An 18,461-nucleotide genomic window follows, 5' to 3' on the forward strand; every position below is an offset into this window, starting at 1 on the left:
CCAAATTGCAGGACTAACAAAACAAGTAGAATCTACTTACCGCCATTATTCGGCTCTACTATCGGTTAGTCTTCTCTGCGCACTTGTAGTATCTTCTGAAGCTTTGATGGTTATCGCAATCTATCTTCGTCGATTAAATATTTCTTTTTGTTAAATGGCTTTCCTATCCGCTACCGCTGCAATTGCAAACGGAAAAGATGGCGTCGACTCGGTGAAAAAAATATGGCGACCAAAAAAGCGCGAGAGGTTTTGACAGTTGAACCACTTGATTGTTTGGCAGTATTAGTGTACCGGTAACACACACATGCACGATCATGCTTGATGGTTCAGGGAAGATGAAATTGAAGCTTGGCTAAGGTGGTTTGCGTCTTATTCAGGTAGATTCCTGGTCGCTTCTAGACATCCTTCCATGTGGGTTGGAGAAGCTGCTTCGGCGGCAGGGTAGCAGTGGGTTGTACCCACACACCTACAGTTGTGCACATGTGGTACATGGGGAGTGTCCCTGCTTCGGCAGGGTAGCGTGTGGTCTGCTTCGGCAGTGGTGTGATTGATCTGCTCGTGCTAAGGCAGGAGTGTCGTAGCGTAATATCTGTAGGCCCAGGCAGTTACCGCTATTGACACCTCGAGGCATGGCAGCGGAGCGCCTGGGAGAGCTTCCAAGTAAGACTCAAATGGTGTGAATGGTGTGCGAGCACCCAAGTCAGTCTCGCATGGGACGGGTGCCTATGTGAGCGATAATGAGCGAGTACGTTTAGTACTGCCATCCCCCAGAAGTAGTACTGGGAGGTAGTTCCTGGGGAAAACGATGGTGGAGCCCAAGGGAGTTTAGTCGGTATTACCGGTATGGTCGAGTCCGACACTCCAGTACACTTCCGTGTGGTAGTTTGGCAACTACAATGCACGTGTACTGGGTTAGTGTGTAAATGCATTCTCCCTTGTAAAAAAAAAAAAAGGCGAGGCGGGGTCTGCGCCCAAGAAGCCCAGTGTAGTGATAGAACAAATGGAAAAATGGTTTCAAGCCGGATTGAATTTTCAAGCACGATACTACCTAATGATGACGTCGGTGATGAAGGTCTGCTGTTCAACATCTCAATAATCGGAAATACCAAACAGGAAGAAATTATCGACGTGAGCACCAATGCTAACAGCCTGGATGATACTGTGAGTACTTAGTTGAACTTTGTTCAAGCCAAAGCAATAAGTGAAGGTAAGTCTCCGTTTATAATTTAATTATTTTTCCGCCATCAGTTATAGTGTACGTTATAATATACTTGAAATATCTCATGTACACCCAACCGGCGGTTGATGAATTTTTTGTATGAGAATCTACTGGGCCTGTGGGGGAGCTAGGCGTGTGCGGGGTTGCTGGATTCTTGTACAAGTATTGTGTAAGAGTCTAACAATTTGTAAGATTTTCTTACAATATTTGTTTGAGAGCTAACATTGTTTGTATAAGAGTCTAGCAGTTTTGCATGTGCCCGGTTCTTGTGCAGGCTTTGGTGGATTTTTATGCGGAATTGTTGGATGATCTAGCAACCGCGCGCCGGTTGCGTGTATATTACATATTTCACAAATGCATATAACATATTTAATTCAATATCTGATTCATTCATTTCGCATAAATTGTATAATTTCAAACTATTGTTCCGCAGCGATTACGTAACTGTTATAGTGAGCTATTATAAAAAAAGCTTTCCTGCCTGATTTCCTTAAAGCGTAATAGGAAGATGAGTTGATTCGCTCTCCTGCTTTTTGAAGTGACCAAAGTTGTTCAAAGTTCATGATGCATTTACCATTTTGCCATTTGAAATTTGCCGATCTTTTTTTCTGTATAGATCTTTTTGGATCTGCGAATAACTTTTCTCGAACAAAATCTATTTTGTGGATTAAAATAAATTTGACATTTTTTATTCGAGTTTTACCAAGATCTCTCAATCTTACAGCTGTAGTGGAAGATTTCATTTTCAATTTGTGTCGGGTCTCACAATAAGTTTGAAGCAATAGGTTGATCCGATGTTTCGATGGAGTAATTTCCGAATACAACTAACTTTGATTTAACCAAAGTACAGACTGTTATTGGCTTTCCTCAATATTCCTATTTTTCCGATAAAATTTTCCGTGATTGTTACTAAGGGCATATATTAATATGACTACATAATTTCAATTGGGATCGCATAACGGGAAGGGAAAATTAATATATTTTATTCTCGTTTCAGAGAGCGAACAATGGCGCTTAAACCTAGGCTTATTACCCGAGCAGTACAAGTCAGACTAAAATGGTTGCAGCAACTTGATAGTGACCAAATCTAGTCGCATATCCGTTGCAGTAATCTATGTGGGACATGTGTGCTACTTGGGTAGCCAGGGCAAGTTTAATAGCTTCGCCCCATCCCAGGACAATTAACAATGGAGTGACAAAAATTTCTTAGCATGGTCACTCCCAACGTCTGTTTAAACGCATTATATCATTTGCTTATGATGATATTCCTAAACTATATTCCCTACCAACCATCCAACTCCTTGGCATCTATGAGGGCGTCGGTGAGTCGCTAGCCTCTCGTTAAGTAGATGTCATATCATCATTTCCTTCCTTCCTTAGTAACAGAGAAGATGGGCGTGGCTGGCAATGGTAGCTTATGCTTTATCATTTTTGACCCCAATTGGGTTGCTATTAAATCCCAAATAGTAATCCATAAGCAGTTGGGGTAAGAAAGTTAAAGAAAATACATGACAGCTATCAGTATGCAATCTACGAAATACTCTGTTACAACGCAACGCAACGCAAAAAAAGATTTTTGGCAAATGAGTGAAATGATGCGTTTTAGCATGAAAAACTCAAGCGTGATGCATTCCTTTTACCCTTTCCCGCCCACGACTTTTTTCAAAGTTTTCAATAGAAAGGAATCATCTTTGAAAAAAAATGCTAGAACAAAAGTTATTTGGCATAGCCAAAATTAGTGGAAATCGAAAAAAGTTTTTGATTGTAAATCAATAGTTAATTGATTGTTTTCAATAGTTTCACTATTTGTACTCAAAATTGATTATATTTCCAGTCTAATGTAACCATAAAGATGTGTCCAATATTCCTTTTTGTTGTTGAAACAATTCGATGAAGGTTAGAAGGTGCAAAATTTGATGGTGCACGGGATGCGTCACTAACTGCCTGGGAGGAATCGATTGCAGCTGACGAGCATCCCACCTACAATAAAATGGTGGAATTTCTTCAGAAAAGAGCGCGTATTCTGGAGACGATCGCCATTAACCGACCGCAGCAGTCTTGCTCAAAGCCTTCCAACTCTTCTCCACCGTCGAAGAAGCCGTATCAAGCCCGTTTAAACACGATTGCGGCCACAGAAGTACCAACGAAAGTGTTCCCATTATGCCCTGCGTGCGATAAGCAAAAGCATTCTATTTTCGATTGTGCGATCTTCAACGGTCTTGATACTAGAGGTCGCCTGAAGGTGGTCACCGATAAGAAGCTCTGCAGCAATTGCTTCCGCAGCGACCATTTTGCCCGTAACTGTCGTTCCAAATATAGCTGCAAGCATTGCTCCAGACGACATCATTCAATGATCCACCCAGGTCCATTTGAGATGGACATGCCCAGCTCGGAGAATATCACTCCGTTCCAGTAGTTCTCCCTCAAATTCGTCGAATATTACCACCGCTGTGGTAACATCAACAGTTCCAACGACCCTCTACGGTCAAATCGTCTAACACCAGTGTAATTCTAACGACGATCGTCGTTGATGCCTACGGCCAGGAGCATATTGCCCGTGCTCTGTTGGTCACCAGCTCGCAACCCAATGCAATAAGCGAGCGATTGTGTCAACAATTACACCTCACACGAAAAGTTGTCCATTCCGATTGCCGGAGTGGACAGCATTGTTACGAACGCGAAATACGAAGTAAAGGCAGAAATACGTTCTCGAGCAGCAGACTTCAAATAGTTATTGGATTTTCTGGTACTACGAAAAGTTACCAGTGACACGCCATCGGTATCGTTCTCCACCAACCGATGGGCAATCCCCGAAGGAAAGTCGACATGATTATCGGCGCTGTCCACATTTACGCATTTCTTCGAGATGACCGATTTCGCTTTCCCAATCAGGGTCCAATTTTAGTTGAAACAGTCTTTGGTTCGTTAGATTGTTGATGGAAAGTTTGAAAATCCTGAGGAACTACTCCAACAAGCTACGGTAACTTGTCATGCAGCGACAGTTACTTCTATTAGCGATCAATTAAAGCGGTTCTGGCGTATCGAAGGCTCTTATCGCTGAGCTGGGACGACAAAGTGTCCCCGGATCTCCAACGCCAATGGGCACAATTTTGTGAGCAACTACCTGTTGTCCAGTTTCAACGTCGAAAGGTTTGCCTTTGCTCATGGTTATGTATCCGCTGAACTGCACTGCTTTGCGGATTCAACTGAGATTGCCTATGGAGCTTGTATTTACATCCGCTCTGTGACAGCTGAAGCAAATGTACAAGTAAGCTTGCTCGCTTCTAAATCAAGAGTGCCCCTCTTAAACGGCTCACTATTCCATGTCTTGAGTTATGCGCCGCTCTGATCGCATCTCGTTTGTTCAAAAAAAACCGTCGCTGCACTTGACATGCAATTTAGTGGTAGTCCGACTCGACTATTGTCCTTCAGTGGAAGAAGGCCCCCCCCCCCCCCCCCCATAGTGTTTTCGTTTTTGCCACAATTCCCGAAATAAATCTCAACGGCTACCCAGTAATGTTCTCACCGTAGTCGAACTGCATAATGCTAAAGTGGCTCTGGTGAAAATCGTTCAAGCTGAAGTGTTTCCCGACGACCTGCAACGGTTGAAGAAAGGTTTTATGGTGGCGAAAAAGTCTTCGCTTCGTTTGTTGAGTCCGTTCCTGGACTCTGATGGCCTGATACGTGTAGGTGGCCGGTTGCGATTAGCTGATGCATCCTACGACGTAAAGCACCAAATCGTTCTTCCCGGCTTCCACCCGTTTACAAGACTTCTACTGGAGTATTATCATCGCAAACTCTTGCATGGTGGAATTATGATGACTCTCTCCGTCGTTCGGGATGAATTCTGGCCATTGAATGGTCGGAAAGCAGTTCGTAGTGTGATCCGCAAATGCTACAGATGTACTAGAGCACATCCTCGTCCCATACAGCAACCGATTGGGCAGCTACCGATTGCCAGAGTTACCGCAAGTGAAGCCTTTTCCGCCACAGGAGTGGACTATTGCGGCCCTATCTTCCTGAAGCCCGTACACCGCAAAGCCGCTGCCCGTAAATGCTACGTCTGTGTATTTGTATGCTTGAGCACTAAAGCCGTGCACCTAGAGCTGGTCAGTGACCTAAGTACTCCAGCTTTCCTAATGGCTCTTGACCGCTTCATCTGGAGGAGAAATAAACCCCAGCATATGTATTCCGACAACGGTACAAATTTTATCGGTGCGAGGAACTCTTTGCATAAGTTATTCCAGATGCTTCAACCAGGACCCGACAGCGACAGGATCAGTAAACATCTCGCAGAAGAAAATATTCAGTGGCATCTTATACCGCCACGTGCTCCCAATTTTGGCGGCCTCTGGGAGGCCGCGGTAAAGTCCGTCAGACAGTTCATCATTGCTTTCTTTCGAAGAGCTTACGACTGTGCTGATTAAAATCGAAGGGTGCATGAATTCCCGCCCGTTGTTGCCGCTCTCGAGTGATCCTAATGACCTCGGAGCGCTTACCCCGGCTCATTTTCTTGTAAGAAACATGATCCGTCCATTGCCTGAAGCCGATATTCGTAAAGTACCAACCAACCGTCTCAAACAGTTTGAGAAGCTACAATGGCACTCCCAGAACTTTTGGTACAGATGGCGAAACGAATACTTGAAGGAGCTAAATCAGCAATACTGTGCAAACCCGGAGCGTTACCAGATCAACGTCGGTGACATTGTCATTCTGAAGGATGAATCGCTTCCACCCGTTCGCTGGCCATTAGCCCGCATTCTCGAAACACACCCTGGACCCGACGGAGTAACTCGAGTGGCTACACTTCGTACACCATCCGGTATTTTGAAGAGGGCAATCTCTAAGATATGTCCATTAGAATGCACTTTAGAACAATGAATTGTAATTGATTAATTTAAGATTAATTTTAGATATTTAAGATGTGAATTATGAAAAGATTATTTGAAGGTGATATGATTGAATTAAAAATTGAGCTATTACTGTAAGGCGCAATATTTTGGCTAACAAACTATGTTTCTACATTCTCCTTTCTGAGAACGTAGCGCGCTGCGCATATACATTCATTTAGGTACATAGGCCATCGCTTGTTATCGAATGTTTACCTTTTACAACACATTAGGTATAACTCAGCTGCTAAGTACACGTGTTATGTTCGACTGCTGTTATTCCGAGCATTCGTATGTTTTTTCGACTCTCCACATTGAATAAATGTTCAAGAAGTATCTAGAGGTATTTTGTGATATCGTGTTCGCCCGTTAGTAGCAGTTTGCTTCGAAAAAGAGGAATAATTTGTGCCCGAAAACTCGAGATAAAATCATCATCTGGTGCGAATGCTACTCCTCGTCAATCTATTCTGCACTCATCGTTCTTCACGACTCCAAGCCGGAATCACCGCTAAAATAAAGGAGTAGCCCCGACCCGTGTAATTGCCTGATGAGCCAGTCATTACCCATCAATTATTTTACATAGAACTTTGAGAACGTTACACAGCAACATAATGCCTCGCCAGTTATCGCATACAGTCAGGTCACCCTTTTTGGGCACCTTCACTAAGATACCTTGCATCCAGTCGACCGGGAAAGTTGCGGTGTCCCATATATTACGAAATAAACTATGCAGTAGTTGAGCGGATGTCATGGGATCAGCTTTGGGCATCTCGGCTGATATGCGATCGACCCCTGGGGCTTTATTCGATTTCATGCTTTGGATGGCTGTTTGAATCTCTAGCAGTGATGCAGCTTCGGTATTGACGCGTGTTAGGTACATCGGATTCTAGGCACATCATGCCGAGGTGGTGATGGCCTGGCTGGCACTTGAAAAAGTTGTTCGAAGTGCTCGAACCAGCGTTTCAGCTGGTCAGTTGGGTCGGTCAATAACTGATCATTCGCGTCTTTCACAGGCAACGTTGCATTCATCTTCGCCCGCTTAGGGCGTCGTGAGATACCGTAGAGGAGGCGTATGTCCTCGGTTGCGGCAGCTCTCTCCTTCGTCGGTCAGAGTCTGCCCACGCTCGCTTATCCCGTCGACATGAGCGTTTTACTTCCTTCTCAAGAGCCGAGTATCGTTGACGGGCTAAGACTTTGGCTCCTCTGGCTTTTGATCGCTCTATCGCGATTGCTGCTTCTTCCTCTTTTTCGGCGGATTGCCGGTATCGTCGATTGGCAATGACGAATATACGTTGCTTTGCAAAAGCTGCTTGCAGGGGTTACCCGCGCCTCCAAGAGCAGTGCGCTTAGGCACTTTTCCCGCTACCGAATCGGCCACCGAGTCTGCCATGACGGGTCCGGGAGAAAATAACGCCAACGCGACGAAGCGAAAACGTAAACAGCAAACGAACGATAAAAACACTTGGAAAAATTCGCGAGCAAAAAGCACGTCCGTACGCGCTGCTGTCTCGAACTGGAATGCTCGACGATAATAGTAAGTATTCTATTTCGTCGGTGAGATAATTCTTACAGAATAAGCTTTGTCTGTGGAGTTTCGAATAGTTTTTGAATTTGCAGAACGTTAGCTGAATACAGATTGACTAATGTTTGCATTTCTTTAGATAAATGTCGCATAATATATAATGTATTCAATAATCGCTTATATCGCTTACTAAGTTCTAGATAATTGTGTTAAGTGTAAAAAAGGGAAATAAGACTCATCAAGTCTCATGATAGACACTGGTTCTTCAAACTAGCTGGTTTTATGTCGAGCGACGATACTGAGGAATTTACAGTTTATTTGTGACTTTCCAGTATGCGGAACGTAGCGTTTTGTCGTTTCTTTTTTGGCAGGTTGGTTCTTCTTTCTACATGCTAATGTTAAGTTTTTTTTTACCACAGTAAGTTTTCGGGTGGGCAATGCAAGACAAACAATAACTTGTGGATTGAAGTGTTTTTAACTCAATTAAACAAAATAAAACAACGAATCACAACAGATATCGTACTTTCACGATCCTGCCCGCGGGATAAAACAAAGATCTCTTTCTCTGAATCGAATCATTAAAACAAGAACGAATGCTCAACGCGAACGTAAAGCTGTAACTACGAAGACGGTGCCGGTGCCACTCGTTGATTGAGCCTACCACCGGCGTAGTCTGAAACGTTCATCAGGCTCAGTCGTCCTTCGAGGGAGGTATTGGTTGTGTTACCAGTGCTTCCCAAACTTCCCATCCGGAATACTTTGGAACTAACAGGACTGGCTGGAGGTGAATCTCCACCTCCACCGATATAAGGACTGCTGTTATTGGTGATATTGCTGGTGTTGAGATTTCCCAACGATATGCCACCGTTGAACGTTGCTCGTCTTCGAGAATTCTGCGTTTTTGAGGATAACCTGACAAAGGTAAAAATAAACGATGTAAGTGATCTGTTAAAAAAATGTACTGATTGATGTCACCAACCTGTCCCTCTCCTCCACTGACAGCTCGAGCATTGCTTTGCGCCATTCATGCACATGAGGAAACTTGCCCTGATCTATCGAACGCCCTTCGAGCACATTCAATACATCCGCGTCCTGCTTACTGGGTTCCTGCCCCTCAATAAATAATTTGTACCGTTTCTTTGTGTCATCACTGCTACCGCTCCCACTACCACTGGTTCTAAAATCATCCTCACGCTCTTCCACATCCAGGAACTGATCTTCATCCGCACTCAGCATCGCTTTGTCCTCCTCCGAACGTGACAAAGTGCTGAAATCGAATTCGTTTGTTTTGTTCGAGAAAAACGAAGGACTCGACGGAGGTGTCTCGTAAGTCACGTTCGGGTCATCCAAATCGGATTCGCTCTCCACTTCGGAATCACTGCAACTCTAAAAAATACGAATTTTAAGAAATTTTCAACTCTTCATGAACTTTAGCTGATAACTTACAAAATACTCGTCATCTTCCTCATCGGACTGCTCCCCAAACGCCGTGACCGTTGGGTTCCGATACGTATCGAAATTTCCCAACTGCGTTGGCGCCGTCCGCGTAGCAGATCGGCCCAGACTAGAAACCGTTTTACTCAGAATCGCAGCCGAACTGCCGCTGTTACTGACACCGCTCGATGCTGCTGCCGCCATCTTCCGTTGCTCGCGCCGTTTGTTTAACCGCTCCAAGCTGCCCTTCTTGGCGTACACTCCGTTGATCCGACAGTTGCAACAATGCACCAGTGGATCTTCGCGCCACGTTTGACTGCAGCTTGCTTCTGTTTGGAGCACGGGAGACGATTCCTGTTCACCGTCCGGACCGGATGTGGCCGCCTGGCTGCTGGCGGCCATAAGTTCGTCCTTCTTGTGGATGTAGAAATCGAGGAAGTTTTGCAAACAGATCAGACTGTCGTGCAGGTCCGCGAATCGATTGGCCGAATTAAGCTCTCGACTTTTGTCCAACAAAACTTTCAGACGATGGATCTATCGATTCAAAGAAAGAAGCGATTATTGAGAAGTAAATGATAAAGTTGGATATCTCCTCACACTACTTACCACACTCCGTGATGTCTCACTCTGCTGCTCGATGTTGATCACCACTAGCTGGGCATAACGCGAATGCACCTTGCTAAAATCTATCGATCCAAACGCGGCATCCTTCCGGTAGTTGTCGACCATGGTGTTCAGTTTCCGAACGCAGTCCACTACGGCCTGCTGGAAGAACCCACTGAAGTCCAGCGTCATGGTGCTGCTGCTGCTTTCGTCCAGGTTCTTCACAAACCGTTTGGCAAACACCTGCAGCGAGTTATGCAGGCACAGGTACGGATTGGTGATTTTTGAGCGGATGGGTTCCGGTGGTGCCGCCGGGGTCGACGACACCTGATTGCCTAAACGCTTCCGGAAGTTTACGGCAGTTATTTGCGGAGAAGACTTCAGTGCATCCGCCAGGGACATCTTATCTAGGGCGTCGCAAATTGAGCCCAAACTATCATTCGGTTGTCCGGGAGAAAGGAGGATAGGTTTGACAGGAATAGGAAGACGGGATGCTTTTAAGAGAGCTTCCTGCTCGTTGAGATCTAGTTGCAGTTGGCGCTTCCGAAGGAAGTCATCTAGTTGTTGCATGCCTTCATCGCTTCTCAGATCGACAAACGTCCCAAGAAAATTCCAATATTCTTTCCATCCGACGTCATGATCCTGAGCCAGATTTCGGCCAATAATTTCCAGCCCCTTTTCCGTGTCAGTTAATCGCAATTTCCGTTCTTTGAACGAAGGCGATTCTGTGATATTTGTTCCCTCGTAAAACGAATTATTTTCATCACAAAAGTAGCTAAAATTCGCCTCTCCATTTCCAACCGATTGTTCGGCAACGTCCGCCATATCTCGGCTATCATTCGCCTGACCATCCCCGTCATCGTCATCATCGTCGTAAATCGTGGCGAACGAGTTCTGTAATCTCTCGCGGTATTTCCGAAAAAGGAATCCGTCGATTCCCTTTTTTACAGGGCTTGCCCGGATGTTGATGATTTTTGGCGTCTGCTTTCCTCCAATCAGATTGTTCCCATTTTTCTCGTCCATCTGCCGCTGCTCCTCTAGCGCTTCCTGATCTACCTCTTCTTTAACGACCTCGATCTCGAAGTTGTTATTGAGCGAATTGCTTTTATCATACTCATCCTGTTCCAGTTCCAGCGATCTGTTAGGAAACAGCGCTCTCCGGCCGCTCGTCTTCTTGGTAATTGGCGTCGATGACAGGGGACTGAGCGTTCCCACGGCGGACACCGGAATTTTACTTGAGCTGAGCGACTTCACCGGTGAGATGAACTTTGGTGACGGGATCAACCTCGGGGGAGTTTTCCATCGTTTACAGAAGATGTGTGCCTTTTCCTTATCCATCGGACCCGCGTAGGCTTTGATTTCCAACTTCGGGCTGAAGCGATCTTTGGTATCCAAATTCGGTGGATTCGTGAACGTGAATGGCTCTCCCACGACCGGCGGGGTGCTGTTGTCAACGGCTCGGATGACCGGAACGAAGAACCTTTCCTGCAGCAGATCTGCTATGGCTTTGCAAATTTCATCGGTTTTATTTTTGGCACGGGTGCATATGATCTGTGCAATGAAATAAAATAACGAATAATTAGAAACATGAGAAGGAAGATGGCACAGTACAATGAGGTTTCTTTATCCACGTTTTACTTTGGGTTCTATCTGGTCTTTGGCTTATATTAAAATATTGAATAAGGCTCACGAAAAAATCCAAATAAAAAACGAAAAAATATCAGGGGATACCTAAAATGGTTTGGATTATTTTTATTCTTGGGAATTTTTAAATGCCTTCAGTTTTTTACCTCACTTCAATTTTAAAAAATGATAAATTTCATCCGCGTAAGCGACACAAGTGTAATAGAAGGGAAGAATACAATAAACAGACAAAAATTAATTAATGAAAGACACTTAAATCGACAGTTACGATAATGTGTAAGCCAAGGCCGAATCGAAGCCATCACACATCATCATTGGAGTGGAAGAGACGTTCCAAAGTGTACAAATACCCATTTGCCCGAGAACCACGTTCGAATCAAGACACAACATCTTCATCCGGCTTCCCTCGAGTTGACCTCTACAACCGATAAAACACGGGACGCTGGATCCTTCGGAGTCAAACGCCATTCGGTCGAATGCAGTTTGGCAAAAAGACATTTGAACGGCTGCCGTTTGGCACAAAAGTTGAAATATTTCTCTCATATTTTGTGAAGTAAGGAACGGGAAATCACACATTCAAATGAATGAGAAGTAAGAAATGAACAATAAGGTGTATTGAAAAGGAGAAAAAACAAAGAAGATAGAAAGGAAAAAGTTTTCTAACTTTTGTCCCTCTCCTCAGTCAGATTTTCTAAGGAAGACTTCGAAGTCCGAAGGTCGTATCTACAGTAGTCACCGATATACAATACTTCAAAGTAAAGGCGTTTACGATCCAGTTCGGGAGCATGTTTTATGACCACACCAAAGCGAGCCGTAAGGCCACTAATTTCATTTTTTAACTGTTCTGGTACTCACCCGATCACCGAGGACCGGAGGTGCGACCCCCAAATCTCTAGTAATTGCAACAGCAATTAATACGACATCCCTTTCCAAGCCTGTCCTATAGCTACCGAGAAGCTGAGAACTTCGTATGTACGCGCTTCACGGTATAAAACGTATAAAACATTGTATACAGAGTGAGGTGGAGCATAATGGATCACGGGATAAGATGGAACATTGCTGTTTTCGAGCATCGTATACATTTTAGTACAAAGATTGTAAGAAAAATAATTTGATTTTCGATTATACTTTATTGTCACTAGGCTGACCATACGTACCGTATTTAACGGGACAGTCCCGTTTTTTAGACCTTATTGTGCTGTCCCGTCGTAATCTAAAAAATCCTCAATTTGTCCCGTTTTTCAACAGTTAATGACAACAGGTGACAATGAGAGATTTATTCATACAGTTTCAATGACTTTTTTTGCTTATTCCGAAGGCATATTTTTCTATTGTTTGATTCTTTTCGAAACATTAAGAATCATTCAAAGTCTTTCTGAATATTCCGATATCATCCACTGTAAAAAACGACGACATTAAAAAATAAATTATAAATCAGCTGAAGAAACTCGAATTAATGGCAAATAATAATCAAACCGAGGGAAAATTTGTTCGGATTTTGGTTCTCACGTACTTTAAGGTTAGTTTACAGATTAAAAGCTTGTCTGCAAATTTCGCTTCCATATGTGTGGGCAGGATTTATGGGATTCCGAATTTTGACCCGATTTAAAATACAATCCGGTGGAAATCTCCCATAGTCCGAGCTGTAAACTAGCCTATAAATTAACCAGGATTTGTTTTACTTTTCGCGACAGAATTGCGCGAGTCCCGAGGTGTGAGGCTACTTTTAGCGTAATTTAAATCAATTTCTACCAAAAAGGACTGTGAATTTATTAGATTGGACATTTATTCACATGCGCCAACCATATTCATGTAAATAATTAAAATTACATTTTTTAATGTTCTTTCCTTGTAAAGATTCTTGTTATTTATATCCGCAGATTTTCTCTCACTTATATTCATGAAAAAGGGTTTTAGCACGGGAAATCAATAATCCAACCCTATTGCTCTTTTCGCATTTGTCTCTTGACTTTTTTTTTAAATATTTTTTTTCTTATCCTTCTAATGCCCACTAAAGTACCGGCTTTAGGCAGGGTACTTCTACTATTTTTTTTATTGTTCAGAATGGGAAAAGTTTAGGATATTGGTCAGTAATGAATCCATAATGAATGTTTAAGAGTAGATTAAAATAAAATTTCAAAATTCCACTTTTTTTTTTTAAATATTAAAAAAAATGCGTAGTTTTTTGTTCCTTCGTGTTTGTGTCCGCGCCCCTTTGAATAGTGAAATATTTGTATTGTAGTATTTTTCCACAACTAACTTAATACTTCGATTTTAAGAACGGCTACGCAGTCTTGAAGATTAAAACAAGATGTATATTTGTCCGACGTTTCGACACCATCCCCATGTCGAAACGTCGGACAAATATACATCTTGTTTCAGTCTTCAAGACTGCGTAGCCGTTCTTAAAATCGAATAAAATATATAGTCGATTTCTCAATAGTTCTAACTTAATACAATGGTGATGGTGAATGATTCATTCGAAATTGTTCCTCTAACTTCTTAAACGGAAAATTAAAATGATGCTCATTAATTTTGAATTTTCCACAGCTCTTGAATTTTGTCTCAAGGTTTTTCTGCCTGTCCCGTTTTGCAAGTGCGTTTGTCCCGTTTTTTCACCAAAATGATCTGGTCAGCCTAATTGTCACTCGATTTGACGATTAAATTTAAATATTTTTCAGCTATGTTTCTTATGCGAGACACGCTTTCTATTAAGGGTCTGTTCAAATATTACGTAACCCGAAAAACGTTGTTTCTAAGAACCCCCCACCCCCTCGTAACAATCTGTAACAAAATTAGGAACTACCCCCACCCCCATGCGTAACGCGTAACAAATACATTTTTTTGAAAAAAAATCTTGTTTTTGGTAGAATTTGAACCACGATACAATAAATTATTATTTTTTGTGTATTTTATGCTATTTTAAAGACAACAACTATTTTTTGGAAAATTTAAATATTTTTTCTCATTGTTACGCGTAACAATTTCTCGAAGGACCCCCACCCCCTATATTTTGCGTAACAAATCGTAACAAAAATAAAACAACCCTCCACCCCCTATTGCGTTACGTAATATTTGAACAGACCCTAAACGAGTAATCTCGTCAAACAATATGAAATTAAAGCACTTTTAGTATTATAATAAAAGTATTATATGGTCGGGGTTCAGCCAAACCGCACCAAGCGGCTTTTCGACTGACTTGTGATATTTTGTTCATAAAAGGACAACGGAAATAGTTTCATATCAATTAAAGCGTGCAGTAGGATATCCTGAGTTATGGGGTTGAGAGATATCCGATACGATTTGCGATCAATTAAATCTGCTAACCGAAAGTAAATAAATCGCAGATTTCTGTGAAATTTCACCGAAATCTCAACAGCAGAACTGTTCGGTGAATAATTTTACAGATTTTCGGTGGTTTTGACAGTTGAACAAAGAAAAATTGCCGAAAATTTGGTGAAATAATTACTGAACAAATCTGCTGTTGAAATTTCGTGAATTGAAGCAAAATTCACCGAAATCTGTGAAATGATTTAAGTGTGTAGGTGATTTTGTACTGACTGCTTTTAAATAAATAAATTTGATCGAAAATTGAACATTCTAACATGGACATTAGGGTGCCAATGAAAATAGTGCTCAAAAGTTTCATCTCCTCGAAAAAAGTCCCCTTATGCAAAATTTCAGCTCAATTGGATTTCGTCAAGTTTGCGGTCAAAGTTTGACTTTTTTGAAACACGAAAATGTCCCAAGGAGGAAAAGGGGGGGAGGGGGGCACAGGACAATTTCGAAATCGAATTTTTATTTTTTATGCCCAATGTCATAGAAATACATGAAACGTCGAGATCTGGCGGCATCTCGAAAAAATATTTTTTGGACTTTTGGATTTTCTATCGAAATTGGAATTTTTGTTTTTAGTGTCAAATGTTTCAGAAATGCATGAAACGTCGACATCTGGTGTTATCTCGGTGCAGTCAGTCTAAGCTAAGCTACACGCCATTCATTCCATTGGTACCCTAATGGACATGCAAATATACAGTGTTGAGCCGATTTTGTCACTCCCCGTTTTTGTCTACCCCCGATTTTATCACGTTTTCGACCCGATTTTGCAAAGCCAAAAAATTTTTGAAAATTTTAGTCTTTCTTTTTATTTCCGTAAATAATACCGCAAACAACATTGATTTTTATTAAATAAATTTCACCGCCTGTAGTTTATTATAAATGATTTCTAAGTACCTGTGCATGATTCTGTAAGCGTTTTCGACAAGATATAACGGGTACCGTTCACGCATTTTGCCTTTCCAAGCCACGAAATGATTCATATTTGTGAAATGAATTAAAAAATTGGAAATATATATTTTTTTTTAAATTTTGTCACATACTCTGTTTTATCACCCCAAAATTCACCAGGGGGTGATAAAATCGGGATATTACTGTATCTCGAAAGGCTGATACTATCAGAAAAGTTGTGGGATGAAACGAATCCCAACCATACGGGTTGAGTGGTTAAATAGTAAATATTGAATAAAGAATAACGAATAAAGAGTAAAAATAAAATAAGAAAATAAGAAAAAAACAGATTAATCCACCTAGCGGAGCCTTTCTCATGTGTTATAAAAATAGTATTTTGACTTTTGAGCCCATAGTCCGATCTGGCCAATTTTCAATAGGAAACAATGAGATAGAAGTCTGCGTCGAATGCAAATTGTTGCGAGCATATCGGTTGGCGCATCGTTGTTAATTCCGTAATAACAGTATTTTGGCCATAACTTCCAAGCCCATTGTCCGATCCGGCCAATTTTCAATAGGAAACAATTGGGCAGAATACTGCGTCAAATGCAACCTGTTGCAAAGAAATCGGTCAAGGGTGAGTACAAAACCCAATTTAATTCACCGAGTGATGACACTGCCTTTCTCGCATTTAGCCAAGACACCAACCTTATATGGCGCTTACTTAGTTCGATTCCATTTTCTTAATAACTTTTAAACGCAATGGTCGATCGTTATCAAATTCAATAGTGATTAACAAGGGGACAATGTCGAATGCAACTTGTTGCGAGAAAATCGGTTAAGAATTACTATATGAAAAAGTGGCTAATGTTTTTCGGTTTTCGTGTGCACACACACATACACACATCCACACACACACATACACACGGACAGACAGACATTTGTTCAGCTCGACGAGCTGAGTCGATTGGTATATAACATAATGGGCCTCCGAGACTTCTATAAAAAGTTCGATTTTGGAGTGAAATGATAGCCTTTCGGTACAACTTTGTTGTACGAGAAAGGCAAAAAAGTGAGCGAGACTTTTTTACGCCCTTTTTTATGAGAAAAAGTATTTTGGCCATAACTCCCAAGCCCATAGTCCGATCCGGCCAATTTACAATAGGAAACAATGGGGTAGATCAAGGGTAAGTACAAAAAAGTGAGCTAGACTTTTTGCTCTTTTGGTGCGCATACACACACACGCACATACACACAGACATCACCTCAATTCGTCGAGCTGACTTGAGTGGTATATAACACTATGGGTCTCCTTCTATAAAAAGTTTATTTTTGGAGCGAACATATAGCCTTTACATATACTTTGTACACGAGAAAGGCAAAAATAAAGAACAAACAAAAATAAATTAAAAAACAAAGTGTAGTGAAATAGAGAATTAAGAAAAAGAAGACAATGCACAGAGCAAAATAAAATAGAAAAAAAGATTAAAGATTATAGAAAGAACATATAAGAATGAAGAAGAAACAAATAAGATGTGAGATGGAAGTAAAAATAAGGATAAAAGAAGAAGGAAGGAGAAAGATAGAATAATGAAGAAGGACCAAGTATGAAGGAAAAAAGAAAAGGAAGAAGGAAAAAATATTGTTGAAGAAACAAAGAAGGAAAAGGAAAAAAACAAAAAAATGAAGGAAGAAAAAAGACAGTACGAAAGAAGAAGGAAGAAAAAAAACAGCGCGAAAGAAGAAAAAACAGTACGAAGTGTTCGAAGTGAGCTATATTTTGTCCAATCAGGAAAGAAACAAATTTAACTCCGTACGAATATAGCGGTAATTAACAAATTGACTACCATCGAACCATAAAGAAGATCCCATTCCCGGTTCGAAACGTCGGTGATGAAATAAATATGTCAACGCCATTATTCACGACTGAAAGTCACTCCGTAAATTGAACTACAAAATTTACAGTTGAAAATCATCCACCTCCTGGAGTAACTTCCGGATAAAATTCCTGGATGAACTTTCGGAGGAATTCGTGGAGGAACTTCCGGAGGAATGCCTAAATGACTTTCCGGAGGTATTTCTGGAGGAATTTCCAGAGGAATTCCAGGAGGATCTTCCGCAGGAACTTTGGTAAGAATTGTCGGAAAAACTTCCGGAGGAATTCCTGGAAGAACTTGCGAACAATTTATCCAAACTTCAGAACAGTTGAACAACATAGAACATTTGGTTCGGGTATTACTGAATTTCAAATCATACACGTGTGCTTTCAGGATGAATGATTGGTTGTTTTCAGATTTGCATCGAGAGCAGTTGACCTGGTAGACCAAGTGATTCAATGTCCACATTAGTTTTGAGAACCGAGAATATCTGATTTAAGAAAAATATCAAACGCATGGGCTCTACGGACTTGTATGGTCATGACTGGTTGATCTCAGATAGCTATTGAGTGTAGTTGACCTGGTGGGATCAGTACAAAAGGCCGAATCACAAAAGGCCGAACCACAGAAGGCCGAATCACAAAAGGCCGAAAATGTTCTAGCATACCACAAAAGGCCGAAAACCCAGAAGGCCGAACCACGAAAGGCCGAATGATACAAAAGGCCGAATCTCAAAAGGCCGAATAACACAAAAGGCCGATTCATTACAAAAGTTTCTTTCAATTAGGAGAACTTGGAATATTGACAAATTTACATTTACTTTTATTATGCTGGCCCATTAAGAAAAACTTGTCCACGTGTTTTGCAACTACTAGCAGCGATCTAATCAATCTTATTCAGTTGAGGTATATAACGTTAGTTCAACGTCGAAGCTCAATCTTTCAATTGAAAGAAGTTGTATGACGGTGTTTACAGAGTCAATTTGATTCCTTATATAATGCATAATAGATAAATCTTCATTGCAGTAATGAAAGCATGAACATACG

General features: G+C 41.6%; 1 protein-coding gene across 1 annotated transcript in view; it reads right to left on the bottom strand.

Annotated features, from left to right (window-relative positions):
* Window positions 1-7,738: 7,738 nt before the first annotated feature.
* Window positions 7,739-18,461, bottom strand: part of LOC134207020 (ankyrin repeat and LEM domain-containing protein 2 homolog) — a 38,319-nt gene continuing 27,596 nt past the window's right edge. The window contains exons 4-7 of the mRNA XM_062682760.1: window positions 9,671-11,218; window positions 9,077-9,598; window positions 8,610-9,016; window positions 7,739-8,542 (exon numbers count right to left, since the gene is read on the bottom strand). Coding sequence (XP_062538744.1) covers window positions 8,251-8,542; window positions 8,610-9,016; window positions 9,077-9,598; window positions 9,671-11,218 — 2,769 coding nt within the window. The 3' untranslated portion in view covers window positions 7,739-8,250. The remainder of the gene's footprint in view (window positions 8,543-8,609; window positions 9,017-9,076; window positions 9,599-9,670; window positions 11,219-18,461) is intronic.

Source organism: Armigeres subalbatus, chromosome 1 (genome assembly GCF_024139115.2).
Source record: "Armigeres subalbatus isolate Guangzhou_Male chromosome 1, GZ_Asu_2, whole genome shotgun sequence".
Taxonomy (NCBI): Eukaryota; Metazoa; Arthropoda; class Insecta; order Diptera; family Culicidae; genus Armigeres; species Armigeres subalbatus.